The sequence below is a fragment of the Chlamydotis macqueenii genome, chromosome Z, assembly GCF_036417535.1.
Source record: "Chlamydotis macqueenii isolate bChlMac1 chromosome Z, bChlMac1.mat, whole genome shotgun sequence".
NCBI lineage: Eukaryota > Metazoa > Chordata > Aves > Otidiformes > Otididae > Chlamydotis > Chlamydotis macqueenii.
The window spans coordinates 1,600,515-1,627,039 of record NC_141593.1 but is presented as its reverse complement, the minus strand read 5'-3'; the positions used below and the strand labels follow the sequence as shown (position 1 = coordinate 1,627,039).

General features: G+C 47.8%; 1 protein-coding gene across 4 annotated transcripts in view; it reads left to right on the top strand.

The window, feature by feature from the left end:
• Positions 1-26,525, top strand: part of CTIF (cap binding complex dependent translation initiation factor) — a 145,736-nt gene that overhangs the window by 68,041 nt on the left and 51,170 nt on the right. For all 4 annotated transcript variants that reach the window (XM_086770331.1, XM_086770333.1, XM_086770332.1 and 1 more), the window contains one exon: positions 11,160-11,236. In XM_086770331.1, the coding sequence (XP_086626457.1) occupies positions 11,160-11,236 (77 nt within the window). The remainder of the gene's footprint in view (positions 1-11,159; positions 11,237-26,525) is intronic.

The window sequence follows — 26,525 nt, the reverse complement described above, 5'->3', positions numbered from 1 at the left end:
TGGAATTTATATTAACCTCAAGCTTTTCTTAGCTGGTGGGATTTTTTTTTTTTTTTTTCCATGAGGAAGAACCTTGCTTTTGTTGCTTCGGTTTGTTGGAGGAGCAGAAGAGACGGTTCTGCTGCTCACACGGCGTTCTTGCTGGCAAAAGGCCATGGACGTTAAATGAATAATTTTTGACGTTGATAAGGGGAGAAAGGCTGAGGCTGCCAAGCACAGAGACTCAGATGTCTGATGTCTTGATTTCGGGAAGGGCAGGCTTGAGCCCTCCCAGCTCTCCGGGTTGTCTCCAATCCCAGCAGAGAGGTAGGCAGGAGGAAGAACCTCATATGCCTTTAGCATCTTTACACAAGTGTAATGATATACGGTGAGCAAAGAGCAATATGCCAGTGAGGATGTCTGAAACCACTTTCCGTGAGGTAGTTGGCTACCTAGTTTAACCTATAGGTAGACCCATAGGAGAGCTACCCAGGTGAGCAAGGAGTGGAGCGTAGGAGACCTTGTTTTGCATCCCAGAGCTGCCGTAGGGTCCTTGCAGGACTTCAGAGCCACCGTGAAGACGTAACCATTAGCATCTGTAGGATGCTTGTGGCTGCAGTGCTGATGGTGGCAGGCAGGGGTGCTGGACGTAGAATGGACGAGGGGGATGTACTGGTTACCAAAATTGCCATTTCTCTTTAGTAGTGAGCAGTCTGACAGCCACTTCTGAGTTGCTCGTAATGTAGTGCATCTGTGGGTTTCCCATCGTGCCCCTTTCTGCTCGTTGGTTATGCCAGTCTTGGTGACCACTATCTCAGACTCTTCCCAGCTTCTGGAGCTGAGCCCGTCACATGGGCACAGTCCTACCAGCAAGAATGTCACTGAGGAAAGAAGAAAGGAGCTAAAAAGGCCCTAGTGTGGCCAGTAAGCAAGGTCTTTGGTGCTGGTTGCTTGGCACATGAAAATATCCAGCAGTTGAGTTGGTTTGTTGAGTTCTGTTGCTGGTTCTTCTTTGTCACCGCTTAGTTCTGATGAAACACCTGAGAGTGTGTCCTCTTGGCCAACATGAAGTGAATTGAAGGGACTTCATCCAGCTCTTGGCAGTCATCACAAAGGCAGCCGTAACTCATGCTTTCACCAGCAGAAAAGCTGATGTTTGAATGATGCCTGTGTCTCTGGAGTTGTCGTAGTTGAGATTCAACCTTTGCAAGACACGGGAGAGCGGGTACGGCTGTCTAGCTTCCTGTCCTGTAGCAACGTTGGATAAAAAATAGTTTCTAGGGTTGTTTTTTTTTTTTTTTTTGTGGAAATGCCAAATACATTTCCAAATGTCGTATTTGGAGACTACTGTAAAGCAACTACAAACATGCTTTTCTTACTCGTCCTCATTTTACTGTTCAAAGTAGTCCATGGTTCCCAGAGGTCTACGAAGCACCAGTGAAAAACCACCCATGTAATTAATATATGATTGATACTCTGTGGCAAGTGCCTCATGTTTTCTGTGCTTATCCCTGCATTAAAACCCGTTAGAGCAGGAGGGATCTTAGTGCTCGATGCGTAAAAGGAAAATCCTGGGAGGGAGCAGAGAGACATTCAAGAAGCAGTTTCTTCCACCCAGGTGCCAACTGCCAGTAACCTGGCAAGAAGAAAGTCAAGCTGTTGTGTTGCACAGCCCACACTCCTGAAAAGGAATGAGACTTTTCAAAGGGAAGAATGAAGCTTTTATAGGATTAAATTGGCATTTGCACATTAGGGTATTTTCCGAGCTGGGGTGCCTGTGACATGGGATCCTCATTTGCTCTCCCTGGGCGGGGCTAGACTAAGCAGAGACTTCAGAAAGGAGAAAAACTATTTCTTTGTGGGATAGTCCAGGGAAAATGTGTTGGCTGTGTCTTCAACGAATTGCAAATAGAAATATCTGTTGTGTGAAGATGTATATAGTACAATACAAAGACCCTGGAGAAGGAAAGGATGGTGATACTCTGCACAGCTTACTTCAGTCATGGAGGTCTACAAGAAGGTCCAGTGGTGGACCAAGATGGGCTGCAACCACCATGACCCCATTAAAGTTGATGGCGAAATTCCTTTTGTCTTGGTGGCACAAAGTATGGATTACAGTGATACAGATCATGGCAAAAAATGCTCGTTGACTTATTAACTATTGCCTGCGATCTTAGGGTGTTGCAAAACTTCATGCACTTGGAAGGCTTCCAACGGGAAGTGCCAAGCACTGAGCGGTGAGAAAGTTCTCCTAGCGCCTCTGGATTTACCCACATTGAAAGAAAAGAGAAGCCACCCCTTGTTAGTAAGGTTATGAAGTTATCACTCTGCAAATAAGGGGTTTCATCGCTGTTGGACTGTGCCAACTCCTGGGAGTTTGCTGGAGCTCCTATGGGCTGAAACTCCCATCCACGCAAGAGGATATGATTTGTGGGGGCTTGGTTCTGGGGGATTGCACAAATGCACATGACAAACGTGCAATCTTCTACTAATCATAAGGGTGAAATGAAAATACACTTGGATATAGCCCTCAACTTGTGCTGAGAGTGATGCTGAGGTTCGAAGTGAGCACACCCACCCCATCCTGTACTGACGCTGAGGATTGCACAAAGGTTCAACAGATCCTCCAGTTTAGAGAGAGACCTAGGCTCTGGTCCCAAACTCCCTGAACTCTTACGGGGTCTGTTTATAGGTCACCTTAAAAATTCATTGGGGAGATCCCTACTCTGTCTCCAGGTCACTCCCTTGCAACACCGTCCACCACGATGGCATGATGGGGGGATGTTGAAGGTGGACAGTGAATGGAGGGTCCACCTGCCTGCTTCATCTTAGCTGGAGAGGTATGGTCAGATGGCACATGGAGGTTCACAACCGGGGAGCGGTAGGCTTTGAAGGAGGCAATAGATGGGGGAAAAACAGACTGGGGAATGTGAAAAATATGGAGGAAAAGTGTACTTTAAAGAAATGCAGGGTCTCAGAGGGACTGAAGTAACTCAAGTTACAAATATTCCCATAGCAACCTCGTAACGCTGTAAGTCCCAGCTAAAGCAATTCCTCCCTCACCCCCAAACTAGCACAAGCCAAGCAAAGTGTAGGAAAAGCTTTTCAGAGCAGCCAGGGCAGCCCTTTCTCGGGATGAGCTTGGGCTACCTGGACAGACCGCAAACTAAATACCTGCTCGCAAATAATGTGGGTGATATTTATTCCCACTATGAGCTGAAAAAAGGCTCCCTTTTCCAGGGGAAAGCAAACCCAGGTGACCAACGCTATTTATTTAAATTATTCTTTAAATATTCTACATTTAAGGACTCCAAGCAATGGTGTGGTTGTATCTATATTTACTGGATAAATGTATTTATTTATGGGTGAGACGCTTTACTGCTGACAGTAGGGTTTGTTTTTAAGCCTGCCCGGGATAGAGGAAATACATACAAATAAACAATAAACCTAAATAACACTAAAATAACATCAGTTAAAACAATTAGAGTTACTTCCACTCGCACAGTATTGTTCCCATTTTGCTATAACATGGGAAAAAACTCCGTTTCCTAAATCAGCTTGCAAGCGATTTTGGTTTTGTGGATTCTTGTAACAAAAGGGGATTTCTTTTGTCTGTTATTTATACTCTTCCTATGGCACCGTGTGTCTGTGTCGGTGTGTCTGGAGCGCCCTGTTCCGATGCGACAGTGAGGGGAGCCCAGAGCAGCGTTTCCAGCTTGTCCTCATCTCGGTGGCTTAGCCAGGGCACGGTGGCACTAGCTGGGTTTTTCTTCCTGCCCAGCATGGTTGTACTGATGTGCACATATGTGTTTGCAGAGGCCGTTCCTCCTAGGAGACTTTGTCCTGGATTTTAAAGTTTTGTTATCTCTGAATTATGCGTAATTCAGGAGCTGTGGGGCTGAAAGTTAAAAATAGAACCTGGAAAACTCAGTAATCAGCAGAAGACATTGAGGAAGGTTCAGGGTACATTTCGCTTGGGATGCTTTGCCTAATTATTCTAATGCTTTAATTGCATTTGCATACTTCACCTCGCACAGGGAGTTTCATGCTGGGTTGTTCTGCCATTCTGTATGTCTTTTGTTTCATCCCAGAGCTAGCTGCAGAGGGATGAGGTGGAACAGCTTAGCTGCCACCAAGGATTTAATGCCATTTTAAATGCTGTCTTCCCTCTAGCTAAGTGTCTGTTCTCTGCAAGGAGCCGAGAGCAAATGGCAAGCAAAGGTGGTGGGAGGATGAGGGTCACTTCTTTGGGTCTGGGACTGCATGTGTAGAGTCTGTAATTCGTTAAAATGCCCACTGTTTCATGAGAGGAGACATATAAACTAGTGTTTTTAATGATAACTGAAGAGTGATATTTAACTGTGCAGTCATCCCCATCACAGCCATCACTCCTCTGTGCTCCCACCTTTTTTTGGGAAAAAAGTCTTCTCCAAGGTGCTCATCATCAAGGCACTCGTGCTGCAGCTACACGGTTGGCCTTTGCTGACGATGTACAATTTATGGTGTGCTTCCCAAAGATGCAGTTAATCAGGAAATCCTCCAAACTGGGACATCTACCAAGAAACAAATTCCTGTGCTTCCCATGTGAGGCATGTTGCGCCATACTGTGATTCATCGGGCAAGCACATCCTACTGCCAAGGTCCCACGGAGCATCCCTCCTCTGCCATGGGGCTTGTCGGGTGAGCAGTGGCAAAGCTGGGGGCGTTTTGCTCCTTTTCCAGCTTCTGAGTGGCTGGAAACTTAAATTATCTTTACCAATCCTGTAGTTTGATTTAGCCTTGGCTCCAGTGATGGAAGAAAGTGTCCTTGGAGGTGGCCAGGACCCACGTGTGCTCTGTTGTGGGTGAGAAGTGATGGGAAAGGCACAACCGTGGAGTGCTGTAAGGGTTTACCTGCCTTTTATCTCGGGTCAGGAGTATGTTTTAAAACTGTTGCACTTTCTATTCCATTGATGTTGAGCACCAACTGATTCCTTACACAGAAGCAACTATTATTATAAGTACCTTCCAGGAAAAATGAATAGCTTACAATTTGAAGGAACAAATTTATCACTTAAATTTTAACAGAGAGGAAATCATTTCCAAGCGGCTTCCTGACATTGTTTGGTATTCTTCCATGGCTTCCAAAGCAGGTCAAGGTTTTGGTTTGTGCCTCAGCCCTCTCCAGCTTTAAAGAGGTAAAAAATTCCCCTTGTATAAGAGAGGAGAGTGGGTGCCACGCCAGCACCATGGGAGTTCCTGGAAGGGGAAGAGGCAAGGGCAAGAAGCCTCCAAGGAGATGTCTCTGCTGGAAGAGCCTGCCGCACTTCTGTGTGTTGATACATGCTGGCCTTGGGTGGGTAGAGGTGGTGGGGACGATGCTGACGGGGAGGTAGCGGCACCTTCGCCACGTTGTTTGTGTGCGGTTGGGTGGCTGGGATGGTTGTACTGAGCATTGGCACATTCAGCCCCATAGGCATCAGGAATGTGGGACTGGCGTAATAAAGTTAAATGTATCTACAGCTCTGAGCTGTCCCAAACTTCCCTGCCACAGATGATCTGTCCTATAGGCAGATGAAGGCCTTATTGCAGGGTGTTGCAAGTTGCTGGGCTGATTTCTGCAGATCACTTCTGGAACCACAATATATTTATTTTTTTACACTCCCTCCAACCTTGGTATTTCTGTTGTCACCTTTGCGCAGGCAAATGGGGCGTCTCTGGGGCTGCCAAGAACCCAACCCCATCTCTCCCTTCCCACCCCCCAGAAAATAAATCCCACCCTGAACTTTGTGTGCAATAAAAGTCGGCGAAACTCCCAGTGCCTGCTGCAGACCTAATAACCTGTTTGTTCAGTTCAGGCCTTCTGCAACCATTTGTTTAAGATAAGCAAGGGTGGAGATGTTTCTTGAGGGCACAAAAGGCTCTTGAGATAAAGCTCATGCGGACTGATCCTGCGATACGGCCGGATCATTTCTTTTCCTTCTCTTATCACCCCAGCTTTGTTTTTTTCCATCAGTCCAGTTGCTTTTCCTGACCTTTCCTTCACTCTCAGGGTTTCAGTGCTGCTGTTTCCCATTCAGGCATCTTCACCTGCTTGACCATCATGGGCTGGCAGCGTTTCTGCTGCATGGACATCTACAGAACAGGCTGAATGAGTGGATGTGAGTGAAGACAGTCACTGTGTGGGGCAAAGTTCCACATCTGAAAGCCAGGCTGTGTTAACCAGACAGGAACACCATGAGGATGAAGGAATGAACCCCAGCCTCTCACAGCACCTTAGAATTTTACCAGGGCTTTGTGAAACAGCCATTAGTTTGGCCACCCCAGGCAACAGTTGCACTCAAGAAGTGCAGAAGTGGAGGAGAAGGAGGGAGGGTGCAGGCTGGTCTCAAATAAGACCATCCATTTTATAAGGCAGTTGTTTCTGGATGCTGAAGGAGTCTTTAGGGTTTGCTACTGAAGGGCGGTCACAGAAGGACCAGCAGCAGCAAAAACTCCACCTCATTTCTGCTTATCTCCTTGTGATTTGCCATGTGTTTTACCATCACCAGTAAAAGAGGCAAAGCTGGTGCCTCCCTCCAACTTCTTCAGCTGATGCTGCTGCACAGGAGCTGTGAGAAAAGTGATAGCAAAGCTCCTGCTTGTAGCAGGGTAGCTCTAAAACCAACCATTTCCTTCCTCTGGTCCTGCCCCTCTTCCTTGGGTCCCTCCCAGGCCGGTTGCCCGCAGGTTAGGGATGGCTCAGGAGAGGGGTGTTGCTGGGGAGGGATAGGTATCAGTGATGGCAGAGGCTCTTGGGTTGCTGCAGATTGCCAACAGGATCTTGAAAGCTTTTTAGTTGTTCTTTCATTAAACTTTGATGTAAATGGGTTTGGAGCAGCAGAGGGACAGCTGCTGGCTTTCTGGATTCCCGTGGGCAGGTGGACGGGGTTGAGGGTTGGGCAGACAGCTTCATTGGGAAGGTAAGGCACAAAGAGTGCACGTGAGTGTCAAACCTGCTCCCCTCTGCCATCTCTTTGTGGCAATTTCAGTAGATGAAGTATTTCCCTTGGTATATGCTAGCTGGCCATATGACAGTCACTTGGGCTTACCAGACATCACCTTCCCTTCTCCAAGAGCTACTTCCCCCGAAACATCTGAAAATGAATACGCACATCACAACATAGCTGATCTCTAGAGGACTGGCCTGGAGAGCAGGCTGGTCCTGAACGCCCCTTCTCTTCCAGAGCTGTTGGCCTTTCTTGTTACAGCATGCATGTTTGTGATTTAAACTTGACATATGCATACATGCATTAGAAGTCCCGTGGGCTTCTCAGGTTCCACTCCAGGCTTCCCACCATGTAAACCGCAGAGTGTTTTGCTCCAGAACTGAAAATGACCCCTATTAATGGTCCTTCCTGAGACCATGGGCTCCTTGTTCTTTGCTTTTCCCACACCCCTTGCTTCCGGAACCGGCAGCACTGAAATGTTGGTTTGTTATGTTTCTCGACCCACCTGTGAATAAACACTGAAGTAAAACCGATGTGGGAGAAGGACCAAATGCGGTTTTGCTGGCCACTGAAAAGTTGAAAACTGTGGGCACTTGGGCTCCCTGGTGTCTTCTGGTCCAGGCAGAAGTGGCAAACATCCTTCTTGCGTAGCTCTTCTTGTAGACCCATTGCCGACCAGAAGGTGGTCTTCTGTCTTGCAAGGCATTTCCCTTTGGCTCTGTTCAGTGGTTTCAGCTTCGTAAAGAGTGTGTCCACTGACAGATGGAAGAGCTGCATTTCAGATCCACCATGTCCTCAGTGAGCCAGCTCTATTGAAGGCACTTCCGCTGCGATCCTGCATGACCCATGGTGGAGAGCAGCCTGCAGACAAACCCAAGAGCCATGTCGTCAAGGTGCTCACCGTGCCCTTGGGACTCTGGCCCGTCCCCACCCACCCAGAACCCTTGGTCTTCTCTAGCCACTCCGCCCTTCTTGCAAGTTGCTGACGTTTCCTTTTACATCAGCTTGCTGCACAAAGAAAGTCAACTTTTCTCCCTTCCAAATTTAGCTCTGTTTAGGCACCAAAATAGACAAGAGTAGGGATTGGTGAATGTTTTTTTCCAAAACATTGTCTCAGGACTAGGACTAAGGAAGGGAACTACTTGGCTAAAGAAGGGAAATCCTTGATTTTCCTAATGGAGACACGAAGTTCTCTGTTCAGGCATGCGCACGCTCCTTGGATGAGGAGCCTTATTCATAAAAATATATAATGGTTTCGGTGGGAAGGGACCTTTAAAGGGCATCCAGTCCAACCCCTCCGCAAGGAGGAGGGACACCTCCAACCAGATCAGGTCATTCCCGTGTAATTAATCCACCTCTTAACCCGATGCTATCTGCTGCTGGTGGGAGAGGTCTGAGGAAGCACAGGGATGCTCCGCAAGGAGGGCATGCAGCAATACATATGGTTTCTAGTTGGAAAAAGCAGAAAGGCAGCTCCCAAGACTTAATAAGGACTTCGCATTGAGAAAATCGGTGCTTTAAGTCCTCGTGTTCTGCGGAGATGGTTTTATTTTTCCGAGTGATTGTATTTGCACATGTGTCTGCAATGCACCTTAAATTCTTCAAAATGCCCCAAGCTTCAGCCTGCTGTGGCAGTACAACGTTGGAAACAGTCTCACTGTGTGTTGTACTGTCTTTCGCCCAATTTCTTAAACTAGCATGGCTGATGTGATTGGGCTGTGTGTGTCTGTTGCCTCCCTTCCTTTTCTCATTTGCTTTGGTACCCATTGGCCAATTGCAAGGAAATTTTCAGAGAAGCAGAGATCTCTGACATATTAAGCTCCTCCTATGCATTCAGTGAAAATAAGTGATCGGGCAAATAAGAGGTGAGGAAGACACAAACCACAGCCCTCAGTAATGAAGGAAGTTCAGTATGATTCTAAGCTATTAGACATCAAAGATGCCACACAGAATTAACCATGAGGTGTTTGGCTGTAGGAGAAGCCAGTTAGATGGGTGTAACCCAACCCCAGCTTCAGGAGAGCAGGTTACCAGCTTTCCGTCCTCCCAAACTACGTCCTTTTATTCAAAGATGGACTATGTTTGAGCAGTGAGATGAGATCTACAGAGCATGAAGAGAGCTATTCCTGATGCTGGGTGCAGGGACGTGAGTAGAGAACCGTAGAACAATGTGCATCGCTGAGCAGATCCTCACTGGATGAGCAGATCTGCAAGAAGGCTCAGGCAACTTCATGTGATGAGGTACCGCTGCTAGGAGGGATTCTGTAGGATGCTATGGCTGGTGTGGCACCTCTGGGTGTTAAGGGTATTTTAGTGGAAGAGAAGGATAACTTGGTCTCCAAGAGTAGGTGCGACTCTTGAACATACTTTAATTCCTGTGCTAAACTGTATGATCATGGCACATCCAATTTTCTCTGGAAGAGTTAATCATAGAATCATAGAATCGTAGAATGGTTAGGGTTGGAAGGGACCTTCAAAGGTCATCTAGTCCAACCCCCCTGCAAGGAGCAGGGACATCTCCAAACAGATCAGGTTGCTCAGAGCCTCATCCAGCCTGGCCTTGAACATTTCCAGGGATGGGGCCTCCACCACCTTTCTGGGCAACCTGTTCCAGTGTTCTATAACTCGCATCGTAAAAAATTTTTTCCTAATTTCTAATCTAAATCTACCTCCCTCTATTTTAAAACCATTACCTCTCGTCCTAAGCTAATAGTGAAGAAGAAACTTAAAAAGGGAAGCTACCTTTTCAGGGAACACACTTGAAGACTGCAAACAAAGCAAGGTTTAAATGGGGATGTGCTAGCCAGCAGCAGAACTTACCTAGGGGCTTGGTGAGTTCTTTGTGGCTTGAAGTCTCAAAGAGCAAAGGTCGCCAGAGTAGAAGGCTCCAGCTGCCACGGGCGCTGTAGGGTTGCTGTAGTAGATGCCTCCTCTGGTCTGCAAGCCTAAATTCATTACCATTCCCAGCAAGCTTTCTCCTCTGTTGCGTCTTCCACCAGAGGAACTGAAAATACTGTTGTCTCAGTAACTGCTACTAAAATTAACTGTCGTTTTGAAGGCTCTTCAGGCAGAGAGAGAGGGACTTTTTTTTTAAGTTGACGTGTTATGTTGTCATGCCAGTGTGACAAAGCTACTGCTCAATGAGGCGGTTTCCCACGCAGCCCTTGCCCTTGCTCAGGCTGCTCCCTCGTGGCCCCTCGTGCGTGGTGATTCACCCGCAGCGGCTGGAGCTCGGAGGCTAAGATAGATCGCGATGGAAATAAAAGGAGCGACTTTTACAGGGCTTTTATTGCCAGCTGGGGAAGTACAGTACTACATAAATAAAATTCATTATGGTTATGACAGCTCTGTAGTCCCTGGAAAATAAATAATACTTTGCACTTATATAGTGCCTTTCATCCAGGAACCTCAGAGCTCTTTGCTCACATTAATGAAGCCTCACAATGCCCATAGTGGGATGGTAAACACAGCATCCTCCTTATCAGATGAACGTACCAAGTTGGAGAGTCGGCACCTTCAGTGGAGAGAGGATGAAGCAGCAGCTTGAGTTGCGCACAGCTCTTCCACTGATGTGACCAGGGCAAATCGTTTAATGTCCTTGTCATCTCACTTGTTTTCAGGAGGTACGTGCTACCCGTCCCTTCCCCGGGGTGGCCGGGTTGACTAACACGTGCTCATGATGTGGCCGTTGACTTGCTAACGGCGTGGGGGCACAGCCCCAGCAGGCCAGCCAGCCGTGGTTCCTGTTTGCTTACTCCAGTATCCTCAATTGCTGCTGAGCATCGTCCCTTTACAGACATTTTTGCAACTGAGTTTTAGATAAATAAATAAATAAGAAGGAGACAACTCCGTGAAAGTGGATGGTTTAGGTGCAACGGTGTCAGCGGTGTTGTGTGTGACATGGGTGAATGCCCTATAGTCGGTAGATATTGTAATCCACCAATATTTGCCCCGTGTGGTTTCTCCCCTGCAGAAATTGCAGATAACCCCGTTCCCTGCTCCTTGCACTGGCCCTGAGAGTGTACAACAACTCTGTGGTTTTCCAGACCTACTTTGATAGGGTCTGAGATGTTGTAAGGATGTTTGGATGGGAACTTGTTTCTTTTATCAGGCTCACACGTTGGGCATACAGCTCTATCTCACTCTGACCCCATCCGTATCGATCCTTCCTGTATCTTAGAGCTGATCGTTGCTTTTTCCTCTGTTTTCCAGGGCTACCATCCATTGCCTCATGAAGCTGAAATCGCACACACCAAAAAGCTGTTCAGAAGGAGGAGAAACGATCGGAGGTAGGTGACACCTCTCTTTTTAATCTTCTCTTCCTCGCTGCACGTCTTCCCCCTTCGTCTCATGGACTGTCTTGGGACAATATTGCTGTTTAGGAGCTGCCAGTATTGGGTTAATGCATAAACCTTTATTTGAGCACATTTTCCCCTGAAAATGCAGAGTCTGTCCATCCCCCTGGTTTCTCTTTTAAATCTGGAGAATGTCCTCCATAGCTCCAGGAGTATCTTAAGAAGGAATCTCCTCTTGCCCTTGTACTTATCCAAGCACAGCCAGATCCCCCTGCTTGTACTGGAAGAGGCAGCTGGCAAGGTATTATCTGTGAAAGCTTTGAGTCCTTGCAACTTGCTTCCTCTCTTTTGATGGAAATGCAAAATTTGCTGACTTTCAGGGTCATCTGCGAAGTGAGTATGGTTGAGAAGGGTTTGCAGTAAGCTTCAGACGCCTGTCTGCGTGAAGGAGGGAGTGTACTAAATAGGCAGCTGAGTTACTGTGGCATTGGTGATTTCAATCCATTGAGTTAATTTAATTGGGTCAGTTGGATATTTAATTGTGTAAATTGCATATTTAATTATATGAGGACATCTAAAGTCCTTGATAGGAGTCATGACTACGGTTAAATGTGAAAATAAGCAAGGAATTAGGGAGTCAGCAGTAGATACTGCTTTGTTTCTGCCAGTGTGTTCTGCTGTGTCTGAGGCAACGCAACCAGGGCAATAAAGCTTTACTAAAACCAGGCATTTGCAAGGTTGATGTTATTGAACAGGAGAAAAAGTGGCCAATTTTTTCTCCTAGGGTGATTTAAAATCTGTGTCTGAGCTGTGATGCCTCACAGGGGGATTTTCAGGTGAGTCCTAGAGACACCTGTAGTAGTAGTTGGAGTGTGTCCTCAAATCTCCCTGTTACTTCGTGATTCCTGAACAGCCGCGATGCAGTTAAGCCTGTGCTTAGTTTGATTTTCCCAGTTTTTACCAAGCAACCAAAAAACAGCTGAAAAGAGTTTACTTAGGCATCCTAGAAACATTCTTTTGTGGGCAGGGCTTTCGTCAGCAGCAAACTCCATTTTCTCCCCGCTTTGGGGCTCCCTCCTTTTTTCCTGTATGCAGTTTAAAAGACAATTTCATCTTGTGACTTAGGGAAAAAAAAAAAGGGCTTGTTTCAGCTCAGTTGCAGCCCTGTGATCACCAAAACATGGTTAAAACAAAGCTGAAGTCTGCTTGTGTTGCAAGAGCAAGCTGAGCAGGCTTCCTCACAGCGCTGGACTGGGGTCCCTGAGAAGTTGCAGCAGAGGTTGGAGCATCCTGCTCCCATCCTGGCTCACCGAGTGGGTCTTCCTCCACCATCCAAAGAGTGCATGATGCTACTGGAGAAGAGACCTGCAGAGCCAAGGGGTCTCCTGCCTGAAGCCCTATGCCCAAAGCTGCGCTGGACTGGAGCCATGGAACTGCATGTTGGTTCTTCCCTCCCACTCGGAAAACCAGCCAGTCCAAGGAATCTCACCAGCCATGTGTTTCTATTTCTTTTTCTTTCTGATCCCTTTAGATAAACCATCAGCAGATAGAAGCATTCAGCCCTCCAGGGCATCCCTGCCTCCTGCACAAATGGGAAGGAGAGATAGCGAAAGAAACTGCCTTGGGCTGAGGTTGGAAGATCGAAGGGTGAGATGCAGCCCAGACCACGTAGCTCTGGGATAACAGCCCGGGAGGAGAGACAGCAGCCTTAAAACCCAGTTGATAAACCATGTGGGAGGAAACATGGGACCATTTCAGCCCTAAGCACTTACGAATGAAATAAAATGGAAGGAGCAAAGGGTACGCAGTCCTGCCTGAGTCCTCCACGGACATCTGTGCTGGTGTCAAAGCTTAGATAGAAGAATGTACTTATTTTAATTGCAAAAAAAAGCTAAGAAGCCCGGGTTGAGGGAGCTGGAGTGAAAAAAACAGTCTCTTAAATAATTATTTAAGCAGAAAAGGTACGATCCCATCCCCTAGCCTTCAGTTGGGGACCTCAGCAGCCTCCCTCTCCCCATGCAACATGGTTTGATGCTGAGGAGCTTGAACCTAAACCGCATAAGCACTCAGGGTCCCCTCACCTCCACAGTGTGTTTAGAGCTAGGAGGGAAGGTTTAGTCCTTCTAGTGCCACTTGAGATGCCCTGGAGAGCATCTTGTTCTTGAAAAATGATTTAGAGCGGTAATTGAGGTCTCGGAATGGTTATTTAATGAGAAAAACATGGTAGAAATAGGGGAAAAAAGGGTAAAAATAGTGGGGAAAAAAAGAATAGAAAAAAAAAACCAGACTGCATTTGAGCACAAACAGGTTACAAAGCTGTTCACAGTTCATTGCGGTGCTATTACCTAAATGTCCCAGGCATCATTCTGGGGGAGAGAAGCTTCCTTTCAGAGCTGGTGGAGCCATACAGATGGTATAAACATCTCTCAGGATGAGATTTTATGGCCAGCAAAACAGTTGGGAATTACGGGCTTTTTGTTTTAAATCTCATCTGGATACAGAGAGACTCAAAATTGCAAGACTGTAGATGGAACATCAGAGGCAGCGAGGCTTGGGAGAGGCTGAGTGGAGCTGTTTGGTCGTGCATGGGTTGGGAGAGGGATTAGGAAGCTGCTCTGGATGCCCAAACCCAAGGGAAGAAGAGCTGATTTCTTAGAAGGGGATTGGCAGGAGCCAAGAGTGGGAGCAGAGTTGACATGCAGCGCATTTGCAAGAAGAAAAGGTGTTTTCCTGTTCTGTTGGTTAGAAGTAGGTGCGGGTTCGAAGCCCTGATGCAGTTGGGTCTGGTTTTTATCAGGCAGCTTTTCCCCTTCTCCCGATAGTGGTGAGCACTTGGCCTCAAGCATCGCCCTAGATCCCATAAGCAATGCCTGTCCGTGGTGCACCGACTCTCCCTGCTCAGGACCTGCCTCATCTGAGAAGGGTGATGCATCCCAGGTGACCATGGTGAGCATCCTGCTGCCATGTTGGGCATCCTCCTGTCTCTCTGGCTCCAAGGAGACCTTATAGTGGTCTTCCAGTACCTACAGGAAGCTGAGAAGAAAGACAGGGAGAAACCCTTTAGCAGGGCCTGTTGTGATAGGATGAAGGGTAATAGTTTTAAACTAGGGGGAGGTAGATTTAGACTGGATATAAGGAAGAAATTTTTTAAGCTAAGGATGGTGAGGCACTGGCCCAGGTTGCCCAGAGAGGTGGTGGATGCTCCATCCCTGGGAACATTCCAGGCCAGGTTGGCTGGGGCTCTGAGGAACCTGATGTGGTTGGAGATGTCCCTGCTCCTTGCAGGGGGGTTGGACTGGATGGCTCTTAACAGTCCCTTCCAACCCAAACCATTCCATGATTCTATGATGTTCAGGAGCAAACACTCGCAAGTGGACATCCAGCTTGGGTCTGGGAGTCAAGGCTGACCTCTGCGCAATTCTCAAGTCCAGCTGGCCTTGCCTTGTTGTAGCTGGCCTTCAGGTTGGCTGGTATTTTGTGTGATACAGCTGTTACAGAAGAGCTGATAAGGCAGATTGGTACCCAGAAATCTACCTGATTTTCCCGGCTGGTCTTTTAAACGATACTGGTTCCCCCCTGGAGTGTATGCAGGCTCCTCTCCCCTCCTTGATGGTGACATTTAGAAGGGGCTAGCGAAGCACCTTCTGTTTCTCATGCAAAACAATGCTGACGTCCAGCGTGCTATAAATAGCGTCCATCCCCGCTTCCTTCCTGTCACCTTTCCTCGGGAAATGCTGTCACCACGTTGTGGAGGAACGTGGCTCACCTACCCTGATGTCTCTGCTGTGCACCTTTCACTGCCATGGGGAGAAGCAACCCTATGGTCCTACAACCATAGTTCACTCCTTGCGTATACAATACATTTTTACATTCCACGAGTCATTTTGCCATGGGATGCATGCTTCCTTTGTTGCGTACTCTGGGATATGGGGCACAACGGACCCATTTCTCAAGTCCTCTCCTCCGACCCTTCCCAACCTGCTGCCTCTCTGCTAGCACAGCACAAGCTGTGCTGGGACATGGTCTCCTTGGGTAGGTGGGCTCTGAGTTTGGCCCCTTGTTTTTCAAAAAGTTCCCAAAAATGCCACTTCTTCAGTATCTGTTGAAGGATTGCAAGTCACCCTGATGCTGCACAGGGTTTCTCCAGTTCCCATGGCATCTTGGGGTGATGTTTTTTGGATGAAGGGCCCGACCAGCCAAGCCGCATGGCCTGGAGATGCGTGCACAGAGACTTCTACCAGCCTTGTAGGACTGACAAGAAATGTCGGCCAGTTTAGATCAGATTTACAAGGAATATAGGGAGTTATGGGTTGACAGGTGAGTTTGTAGGTACTTCTTGGTTTTCTGGTTAACAGAGTACTGAAATTGTTCTGTGTCACCTAAGGAAGGGGACAGTTTTGGTGAGGAGTAGGGAAATGTTACTGGGGAAGTCTTAAAAAGTTTGCGCTGTTGTAGTAACATGGGTTCAATCACATCTTGTTGGATTCAAAACTCAAATCATGCTGATCACCTTACCAAAAGGAAATCCTCATGTTTGAGTAGATGCTGGTTGGTATCTCATGGGGCTTTTAGTGGTCAGTCTATGGGACCAGAGAGGATGACAGAGGGAAGCACAGTCCCATGTCTTGCTTCTCCTGTTGGATGGGAGTTTAAGGGGGGGAAATTTCTGCACCTGGGGTATCCATCCTCCATAAAGCTCTTGTGTGGAGAGGAGGTGGAGCAGAAGTCTGTTTACACAGAGAGAAGGGAAGAAGGGACAGGAGCAAGGAGACCTGTGTGCTTTCCCCATCTCCCCTCAGCGTGCTCAAAATACCTGTGGCTTTTGACAACAGGATTACAGAAATGTCCCCAAGTTTTCTCTTGCGTTGTCCCAATTTGCTTCCTGCCGTTAACTTGGCTTCACACTTAAATGATCAAGAAAAAAACAGTCTGGATGATTTCTTCTTTTTTTTTGGTGTTGTTTTCTGGTTTTAATTAGATTCAGAGCTGGGGAAGGCAGAAATATCCTCCTTCCCTGGAGAGCCCCGGGTGGCTGTCAGGGACAGTTTCCTCTTCCTGAAGCAGGAGGGTTGTGTAAGTGCCGCTGACCCCTCCTGCTCGCGCCCACGCTGAAAACCAGGTTAGCTGAGGTGAGTGCACGCGGGTGGACACCCCAGTCCTGCCTCCTCACTCAGATCCCATCTCATCCTGATGGGCTGCCGTCTGGCTGAGGGACCTCCCAGGGCTCATCCCAGCTGGTCCGTGTGGTCCCAGCTGGGGTCTTGCACGGAGGCCAGCATGGTCCTGCATAGGGATGGCCCAAAGGACGGTCACAGCGGGCTCAGGGCCAGGCAGGGAATGTCCCAGATCCGCTGGCGCCTCCGCCAAAGAGCATAGGCAAGCTGTGATGTATTTCTTTCCCCATTATATTTGATTTTACAGACCCTCAGGGACACTCAGCCACCTACAGTGATTAGTTCAACTGATTAAGCTGCTTTTCCTCCTGTGGCAAACTCCTTTTGTGAAGGGTTTTCAATAGCCACGCTGCTCGGGACATTGTTCCTGTACAATTTCCTTTCAAAACACCATAAAGGGCACTCTACCACTTTACCCTGTCGTAAAACTTCTTAGGAATCAGCTTTGCCCTGCTTGCTGCTTCAAGGGCAAGATCTCTTTGTTCAGGGAGGAGGTCTGGGGTCGGGTGGGAGTTGCAGGACCACGTGATGCTGGAGTGAGAGGGAGCCATTACCAGGGGGGATTTGAGATGAGAAGTAAAGCAAATGTTTTCTGCTTTGGGTTTGTTTTTTTTTTTGCTGTTTGTTAATATGAGGATTCAGGGTTACCCAGGGAAATGAAGGACAAAATAAACTTGAAAGCCCAGAGAAGGAAATGCTGCTTCACATATGTCTGCTAGTTCAGCCTTGCCTGGCAGAGGCTGGGAGCGGATGTGGATGCTCTCGAGGTACTCGGGGGCAAACGGCACAGGGGGAGAAGGGTTATTTCTGATGAAGAAACAGGCTTCTACAAACAGTAAGCGGATAAAACTGGTCCTTTAGTTAAGACTGGAAATCAGAGGAAGGTCTGCCTTGATTGCCCCCAGGAGTAACAGATGTAGGGAACTGGAGAGGGTTCCAGTGGCATAAGGTCCTTCCTCCCCGTGTTTGTAGTTACTCCCATGCCCTCTCATGGGGCTGTTGGGTGGGTCCTTACAAAGGCCTGGTGTCACTGGGACCTGGTTATTTCATCAGCTGCACTTTGGGCAAGGCAGTGGTGGAGCGGGGCAGAGATGGTATCAGTGGGGGTCAAGCAGGAGCCTCTTCGACCTGCAGAGCCACGCTGGCCAGACACCCTGGCATCGCCTGGCCCTGCTGCCCTTCCTTCCAGGCGTCAAGAAGAAGGCTCTGCCAGGGGTCACAGCGCTGGGACCCGGCTCCCAAGAGGAGACTGTTGAGAACAAAGCCCACACCAGGCTCCCCGTTGAAGGAGTGGTCTTTGAATGATCAAAAAGCCACCTCTTGATGACCCACGGGCATCCGGCTGCGGGTGACTCAGCTGCGGGTGGAGTTGCTGAGTGGCACTACAGCTTCTTGTCAAGAGGGACCTCTTGGAGCTGAGATCTGGAGGTGGCTTGGCTCCATAAAGACACGTCACTGCCTTTGCGCCGTGCTCTGGGCTCAGCATGGCATGGGGCTGTAATAGTCCAACATCATCCCTATGGATGATGTACCTACAGGACACAAATGATCAAATAGCTCTGCAGAAGTTCACCTGAAGTTCAACCAAGTTTATATCTAGCAGCAGTCCTGGACTGGCTCATCTAAGAGCCACTTGCCTGCCCCAGCACCATCCCCAGAGCTGCACATGTAAGGTCTTCCAATTAGCCGAGTGGTCCATGTGAAACACCAGTAGCAGTAAGGTGGAGCAGTTGGTGTTTAGCATCCATCGGGGAGTTTGTTTTGCCTGTCACCCCTGTCTCCATCTGTGGCAGGCTGAGTAGGGGTTTTCCACCCAGCTGCTCTTGTTTCTGCCGTTGTGATCAGCGCTAAGCCCTTACGCGCTGAGGGTGTCAGTGAAAACGTGCCCAGCCATGAGTCACCCCCGAAGGCAGATGGTGCGGCTGCGATCCTGCCGGCAAAACACACCACGAAAGGCGATGCCGTTATTTACAGCTCCTTTCCCGACACTAGCAACGACTGAAAGGATTTTGCATTTCATGTGATGCAGGGAAAACGTACTTCTGTAAATATCGGAGCATTCTGTGGGCTCAACCTTCGATAAATAGATAAAAAGATAAATAATAAACATTTGTGAGTTCAACAGGACATGCTCCACAGGAGCAGGACTTCAGGAGATACGTATCCGTTACCGTTCTCCAGTTCTGCTCCATCCTCCTTGTGTGCCTAGCTAAAGGCACGGTGCGGAAGGGTTAAAAGATACTCATCTAAGCAAATTTAATCCTTTCCTTTCATTGTTCCTTTTTCTTAATGCCAGGAGGCAGTGGCAGCAGAGAGCCGGGTGCATTTCCCAGCTGCAGGGTTGCCACCTCTCTATTGAGAGGAGCTTTGTCATTACATAAAAACGCTACAACACAAGACTTTTTATTGCCTTTTTTTTTTTTTTTATGATCTTGGCGACTGAAGTGACCCCTGTCCTGTAGACTAAATTTAACCTGCCGAGCTGCCAGTAGACTTTATGGCATCAGGAGGCTTTTGCAGGTTGTTTTTCTCCATCTCTGCAGCTGATTGAAAGACTTTGTGTACCACCGGCAAAACATTTTACTGTTATGAAACCTTAATAGAAATCTAATGGCCTGCTGGATAAGCTCAGGGTCTTATGATGTTGCTTCACAGAAAGCAAAATAATTGCTCCAGCAAAAAATACAGGAGAACTCCAGCCTGTGCCTGTGGTGGAGGGACATCTGCTTTCATCAAAACTCAGCATTTATTAGGTGTCTTTCTCCTCTGTGGCAGCAGGGGCTGGGCTGGAGGACAGTGAGTTGTTGACACTGACAGCTCTTCATGCCTTTTCATAGAATCACAGGATGGTTTGGGTGGGAAGGGACCTTCAAAGCCCACCCAGCCCAACCCCCCTGCCAGGAGCAGGGACATCTCCAACCAGATCAGGTTGCTCAGAGCCCTGGCCAACCTGGCCTGGAATGTTTCCAGGGATGGGGCACCAGCCACTGCTCATTCTCGTGAGCATTAGGGAATGGGGAGCAGAAACTGATGGTGGCTGTATAACTAGGGAGAAGGTTAGCAAAAAACCTGCTTTTGTGTCCAAGGCCTTTGGGGTGACACAGGGGGGACCTCATTTTAGTTCTCGCCTTTACCAGAAGGAAGACTGCTGGGATTCACCTTCACGATCACAGGTGCTATTTCAGATGCCCTAGCATATCGTGAAATCCATGCAAGGAGCTAGCAGACACCAGACCTTGTGAAACCTGCACCAAAACGGGGTGGAAGCCAGACAAGATACCATGACGCATTGCCAGTGACACCACCACCTGAGTCCTGCCACGTGTGTCCATAACTAGGCTGACTATATATGAATGCGGTGCCAAAGTTCCCGTTATGTTCTGAGGGAATGCGGTCAGTGGAGTTTGGAAGACGGTTCATCCCAGCATGAAGCAGGTGTTTGGCCAGCGGAGTCTCTCCTCAGTCTCCACCACCTATGCTGGTTGGGCTGCCATGGAGTTTAGATCCCCACATCACATTTGGTCTCTGACATGGCAGACACCTAAAATCAGGCAATTTGAACCCACACTCTGCGTGATGCTGTGGAACCTCCTCCCTGTTCCTATGTTCTCGGTGCATTAGATACATCTTGCTGCTGTAAGCTGTTGAGGGAGCAGTTGTTCTGTACGCTAAGTGTGTATGCACAGGGCCTGAGAGCACCTTCTGCTCTGGTAAAAGCCCTGCACAAGACTGAACTGTGTGACCAACCCTACCACAATCCAATGCTGTGTGGAGAGGAGGGAGGATTCCCCTTCCCCTGGGACAAGGTGAGGATTCCTAAAGGTGGGAATCACAGGAGAGCCCTGAAAAGCTTCTCACTGAGATCTTCTGGCCCCCACATAACAAAAATCAGTCTGGCCATCTTCTGAGAACAGGTTTCCTTGCTTTATTGTGCCTTCTCATGTTGACCAGAACCAAGGAAGTCTGAAAAACAAAGAGCTGTGGGAGGAGCTGAGCCAAAACACCTCACACCAGAGGAAGCACTTAGGATGGGGATTTCTTTCTGGGCTCTCTTCAGCAAGAACAAAGACTTGAGACTGGGGACAAGCCTCAAGAGAATGGGCATGCCATTCTCTCCTGTCTCATGGAGGGGAAGTCTCTTCTCAGCTAAGCAAGGAAGGTTTCCACCAGGACATTCTCGCACATGCAGAGAGTGGCACCTTGGCATTTCTTGAGAAGGTTTGGGGGCAATAGTGTCCGCTTCAGACTATGCATGTATGTATTACTGGACGATGCACATGGCTGATCCCTCACCCACATTTAGTTCAACCCCTTGTTGAGGCTGCCTGACTTCTCTGGCCACAGCAAGCCCTCCTTACCCATCAGTTGGGTAGGTAGACCCTACCTAGATCAACCAGCCAAGCTGGCTTGGTGCTGCTACTTAGCAGGAGTTGACACCAGTCACTGGTGTTTCAGCAGCCTGGGTGAAGTGTGTAGCTGGCTTTTTTTTTTCCCTTGGTTTTTCATAAACAGGTGTAAACAGAACTGTTGTCGTCACAGGTGGAAGGGTTTAGTCTTGAGCCCCTTCAAGGCATTGCAAGCTCCTGCTACAACCCCTAACTTGTTTTCACTTCAGTTGACACTTTTCACTTTCTTCTAGAAGGGAGCTGGTGGGTGGATGCCCAGTTCATTGATCTGGTGTGTTCTAAGGCAGGAGCTGGCTGAACTGGAGGGTCTGAGAAGATGGTGGTATCTCAGAACGTGCATGATGGTGATGCTTTTGCCACTTACATTTCAGACAAAGTGTGAACTGACTCAGACCCTTGGGACCTGGTGGGATTTTGGGAGCTGGTTGAGAAGAGCTGTACGCTCCTGAGCTCTGCCTAAGTTGTTGTGGTGGATGTTTATGTGCTCCCTTAAATTTCATCCTAAATGTGGAGAGAAAAGAAGTATGTATGCCTAGGTGTGTCATGGGCGCATGAAATCATGAAAGGCTCAGGAATGGACCCTAAAGCAGTGTGGCTTGTAGTCCTGCCTGTGAATTGTAAAGCTGTTGTCTAGCTTCTGTTTAAAGGTCAGTATTACTTCATTTTCCATGAACATCTGCTCTTCTGCATTCATTATTGTCTATTTCTGACTTCTCAGGTGTCAACTTATTGTCCACTGTTTCATCTCTTATTAAAAAAAAATTGTTTTTCCTCTTGTTTATCCTCCTTATCTTTCACTCTCTGCTTAATGATACATATGTACATACATATATAACTGAGATACATACATATGTAACCAAGTTGTCCCAGCGTTTTGTTGTGCAAGATGTTTTCTCAGTGGGATTTTACCAGAAGTAAACTCTGCGCTCGTTCCTGCAAGCATCCTATGGGCAAGTCAAGAGGTTGGCATCGCAATGGCATATGTCCTCTTCAGGCCAGGTAGTTTTTGTGCTGGAAAGATTGCAAAGAAAAGCCCAGCCATCACTCGGGAGCGTGCCATGCAAGCTATTTATTTGAAAACTCCTTACAATAAGCTAATAGCCTGTATTCATGCAATTTTCACGCTGCCTTGAAAGGTTGCACTATTTCCAGAGCCGCTCCCATGCTGATCTATTCATGGCCAGTGTTAGGGCTCCTTTCACAAAAAAAAATTGTCGCAGGAATGGCCCTCACCCTGGATTTTAAGATTGTGGGTTATTTTGAGTGAAGGCAAAGGTGAACTTGTTTTGTGGATGACATGAACGTGTCATTTTTAAGGCTGTGAAATTTTCAAAAAGTCTTAGAAATCCGTTCTCAGAGGTCACCGGGACAACCGTCTCCTGCTGGGTGAGTGAATAGAAATGAGTTCATAATTACAGAGTGTAGTAGCGACACGTTTGCTTTTTCACTGGCTTAATTGAGGTTTTTCAGAAAGGAAGAGAACTTAAAACAATACAGAAATGTCTTTTGTTCTTCCAGGGCCATTTACTGAGGGCTTTGGAGTGAGAGAAGAGGATGTTTATTAAAGAGAGCAACAATATCAAGGCGTTATTTTAGTGCCGAAGTGCTGTTCCTAGCTGGAACAAAATGAAATGTTTTGGATGCACTGGGTACATGCTGAGAATGAGCATCGAGCAAAATGATTTGCAGTGCTTTCAGTGAACTCAACAAATGGTGCTGAAACAGAAGGAAGAGAGAGGAGGGGAAGGAATTGAAAACGTTGAAACGTTTTCAGTAGGCTTTCCAAATCAAATTAATTATGTTTAACGTGGGTCTGAACCCACGGAGCAGCATCTAGAAATCAGGTTTTCATCCTCCTCCTTATGGTCCTGTCTCCTCCTTGCCATGTAGACTCTTTGTGGGTGCAGAGGGAACATCCCAAATCCACCCAGGATGTCACGGCCGTTCATGCTGAGCAGGGTACAGAGGAGCTGAGTCAGCGTAATGGTGGCTGTGAAAAGCTGCTGTTTGTGGGAGAGCTCTTCCCCTGAGCAAACTCGGGACCAGTGATTTTTTTCCTTTTTAAGGACAAAAGTTGTGTCTGGTGGTGTACTTGCCTGCAATGATGAATAGCAGTGCTAGCATCTAGTTAAATCATCGTGTTTAGAGTGTAACAATGCAAAAAAACCTCTTCTAGGCAGCATAAAAAAACACCTAAGCAGAGATAATAGTCGCTGTCCTGCATAAGACTGGGAAACTTTGAACAAGTGGAGAAGGACAGGCCATGTTTTCAGGAACAACTGCACTAAAGGTGTGTCGCAGAAAGGAATCAGACTATCTCCAGTTGGAAGGATTCCATAAAGGTTGTGGAGTTCCACTCCCTGCTGCTTGCAGGACCAAAGCCAAAACATAGGACTAAGAAAGCTGTACCAGCTGAAACTGAGCATCCTGGAGAACAACGTGAAGAACTCTCTGTTGGACTACTGGTTCTTCACAATGAGGTTCCTCAAGGATTAGGTGTTCATATGCATGAAAGTCCCGAACAAAGGGTCGATACTTGCCCCTCCTGCCTGAGCAGACCTGGTGGTCACCGATGAACAGGGCATCAGCTGAGGGGTTGGTTACAGGCAATTTAGAGACAGATCATCGTTTCTTTCAGTTTGATTGTCCGCAACATCACTGGGAGTTCTTAGACTAAATTAATTCTCTGAACTGCACGTCCCCAGAGGACAATATTGTCTCGACAGTTTGTTCCTAAAAGGGCTCAGCTGGGTGATTGCGTTACTGCGGCTTAATGAATTATGGCACGTGAGCTGGTGTGGCGGTAATTGCCTGCGCGTGCCGAGTGCAGAGTGCCTCACACTGCAATCCCCCCACCCAGCTGGGAGATAACTCGCCACATCTTATGGTTGCCATGCCGTCCTGCATCAGCAGAGGGGCAGGAGTGTTTCATTTGCAAGTAGATGTGCAAGTGATTTGCTGGAGCTGGTTGGCAGGTCAGTAAGAGCAGGAGGAGAGGCGTGATGGGTCACACCAGACCACCTGGCTTGGTGACCAGCAATGGACACCAGGAGGAACCGGAGAAGAACAGGGTATGCATGTAACGCTGCTTCCCAGCAGTGCTCTTCTCTTCTTAACAGTTGGACTTGATGATTTTAAGGTTCCTTTCCAGCAGAAATGATTCTATGATTCTCCAGGAATTTACACTTTGCAGATCTGCAGGATCACATTTGCTCCCCTTTGTGCCCAGTAGCTCCTGATGTATTTTCCTTTTGTGACTTCGGCAATGTGCTTTTTGAACCCTTGTAAACTCCTGGTACTCACATCTCCCATAGCATAGCTCTGCAGTTTTACTGCGTGTTATATGAAGAAATACCTCCTTTTGCTTATTTTGAGCCATCCGTCTTTTCATGTCATGAGAGTTAAAGTGCTTACATGAGTGTGCCTGCACACTAAGTGCCCGTTGAGCACTACCTTAGCTCTTCAGATGTGTTCAGCAAAGTGGGAGTTGGCATTTAAAACAGGTTTGGCCGTTTTGAAAGCAAGACCATCAACAGAAGCATTCAGCAGTGTCTGCTCTGGGATCATAGAATCACAGACTGGCTTGGGTGGGAAGGGACCTTCAAAGGCCATCTGGTCCCTGCAAGGAGCAGGGACATCTCCAACCACATCAGGTTGCTCAGAGCCCCGGCCAACCTGGCCTGGAATGTTTCCAGGGATTGGGCAGCCACCACCTCTCTGGGAAACCTGGGACAGTGCTCCACCACCCTCAACGTAAAAAATTTCTTCTTTATATCTAGTCTGAATCTACTCTCTTTTCATTTAAAACTCTTGCCCCTTGTCCTGTCACAACAGACCTTGCTAAAAAGGTCTCTCCCCATCTTTCGTCTAAGCCCCCTTTAGGCACTGGAAGGCCGCTCTAAGGTCTCCCTGGAGCCAGGGGAGAAAAGCTGAACAGCCCCAGCTCTCCCAGCCTGGCCTCACAAGAAAGGTGCTCCAGCCCTCTGATCATTTTTGTGACCCTCCACCCAGGGCACCTTGGTCATCTGGGTTGTATTGTTGTTGCTTCAGTAGCTGATAATGTGACTTATTTATTTTTAATCAACCTGACAGGAAAGCCGTCATCGCGTGGGCAGACGTAGGGTGCTGTTGGGTCAATCTACTGTAGGAAATGTCACGGGGCAATGCCAGAGCTGTCTGCAGGGAAGACAGCCTGATATGAAACAACACTGCAGTGTTTTGTTGTCTGTCAGCCTGAAAGTGGTTTTTGGCAGAGTGTTGCTCTCAGCATCCCCCCTTTCCCTGTGAAGAAACTGAGGTAGAAAGGAGGGAAGGGGCTGTGGCTGGACTTTCCCCACCACAAACCTTGCAGTGAACCCGTGGCTACCATATCCTCGTATGTGCGAACCCCCTCACCCATGAGACTGTCCTTCAAGGCGACTCTTTTAGCGTCATGTAGTGCAAAACACAACCGTCTACGTGATGCTATTTCAGCCGGCCAGAATTGAGGGAAGGAAATATAGCGGCAGGTTCCTCCGCACTAGGAAACCGATCTGTTATTGAAATGGCTTTCTCTGTGGTGGAGTGTTTCCGGCATGGCTCCTCAGTTCTGGAAATGAGTTTATCCATTTACACGTTGTTTTCCAGCAGGAGTTCATGGAGGTGTTGTCAGCAGCCGGTTTCTGGAGTAAATACAAAGGGAGTAACTTGTTTCTTTCTCCTGCTTTCAATCCTCAAAATATAAATGTGCCGTTACTGGTGGTCGCTTGGAACCAGCACCAGGGGCTTTCCGCTGCCAGGTTGCTCCCCAAAGTTATCTGGCAACTGAACTGAGAGGTAAGAGCAAGCAGAGGCTGATGCTTTAAACAGGTAAAAAAAGAGATTTTTATAGCATCCCTGATGTCACATGAGGTCTTTCCAAGCAACCTGGCCCGTTTGAAGAAGCCCGGCAGCACTTCAGTGGTGTGGCTGCATGGTTTTAGTGGTGACTTCCAGTTTTTGGCCATGGCAAGTAATCACCCTCTCTGCAGGAGAGCATTTAGCTGGGGATGTTGGCCCCGGAAACCTGGGAGGGAGCAACATACTGAAGCTCTGCGGGGCCTCCTGGCATGGTTAGTGTGTGAAGAAGTTGCCAGCTCAAGTTATTTGGGCTCTTGTTGCAGAAACCATATTTCTGTCTGACCCCAGTTAGCAACTGATGTTTGCAAAATAAAGAAGTCAAGACACTGAAAATACTTTCCATTCCCACTCTTGTCTCAGCCAAAAATATTAGTATTAAAAATATTGCATCTATTATATGTAGCTAATATCTCTGCTGGCACGTAATTCACCCAGGGATTTTTCATCTCCATATTAAAAAAAAAAAATTAACTGCGCTCTATTTTTGGGTATTTGTTAACTGTTTTGTTTCCATTTATTCCGACTAAAGCCGCAGCAGTCTGTCTCCAAGGGAGCATCTGTGGGAAAGAGAGTCCCTAGATCGATTCGGAAGGTGCCAGGGTCACTAACAGGCATGAAGGCGCTGAGTATCTGCTCTTTCTCTGGTAATGTCTTTATTTAGCGTGACAGCCCTCGGGGCATGAGTGGACAACAGGCTTCTTTATTTTATTTAAACTAACATTGCTCCATCCATTCCCAGCGTTGTGCAGATGCTGTGGCTCATCGATTAAAGCCAGGGCTGCTGGTCCCCAAGCAGCAAGAGCAACAGAAGGTGACCCAGCTCTC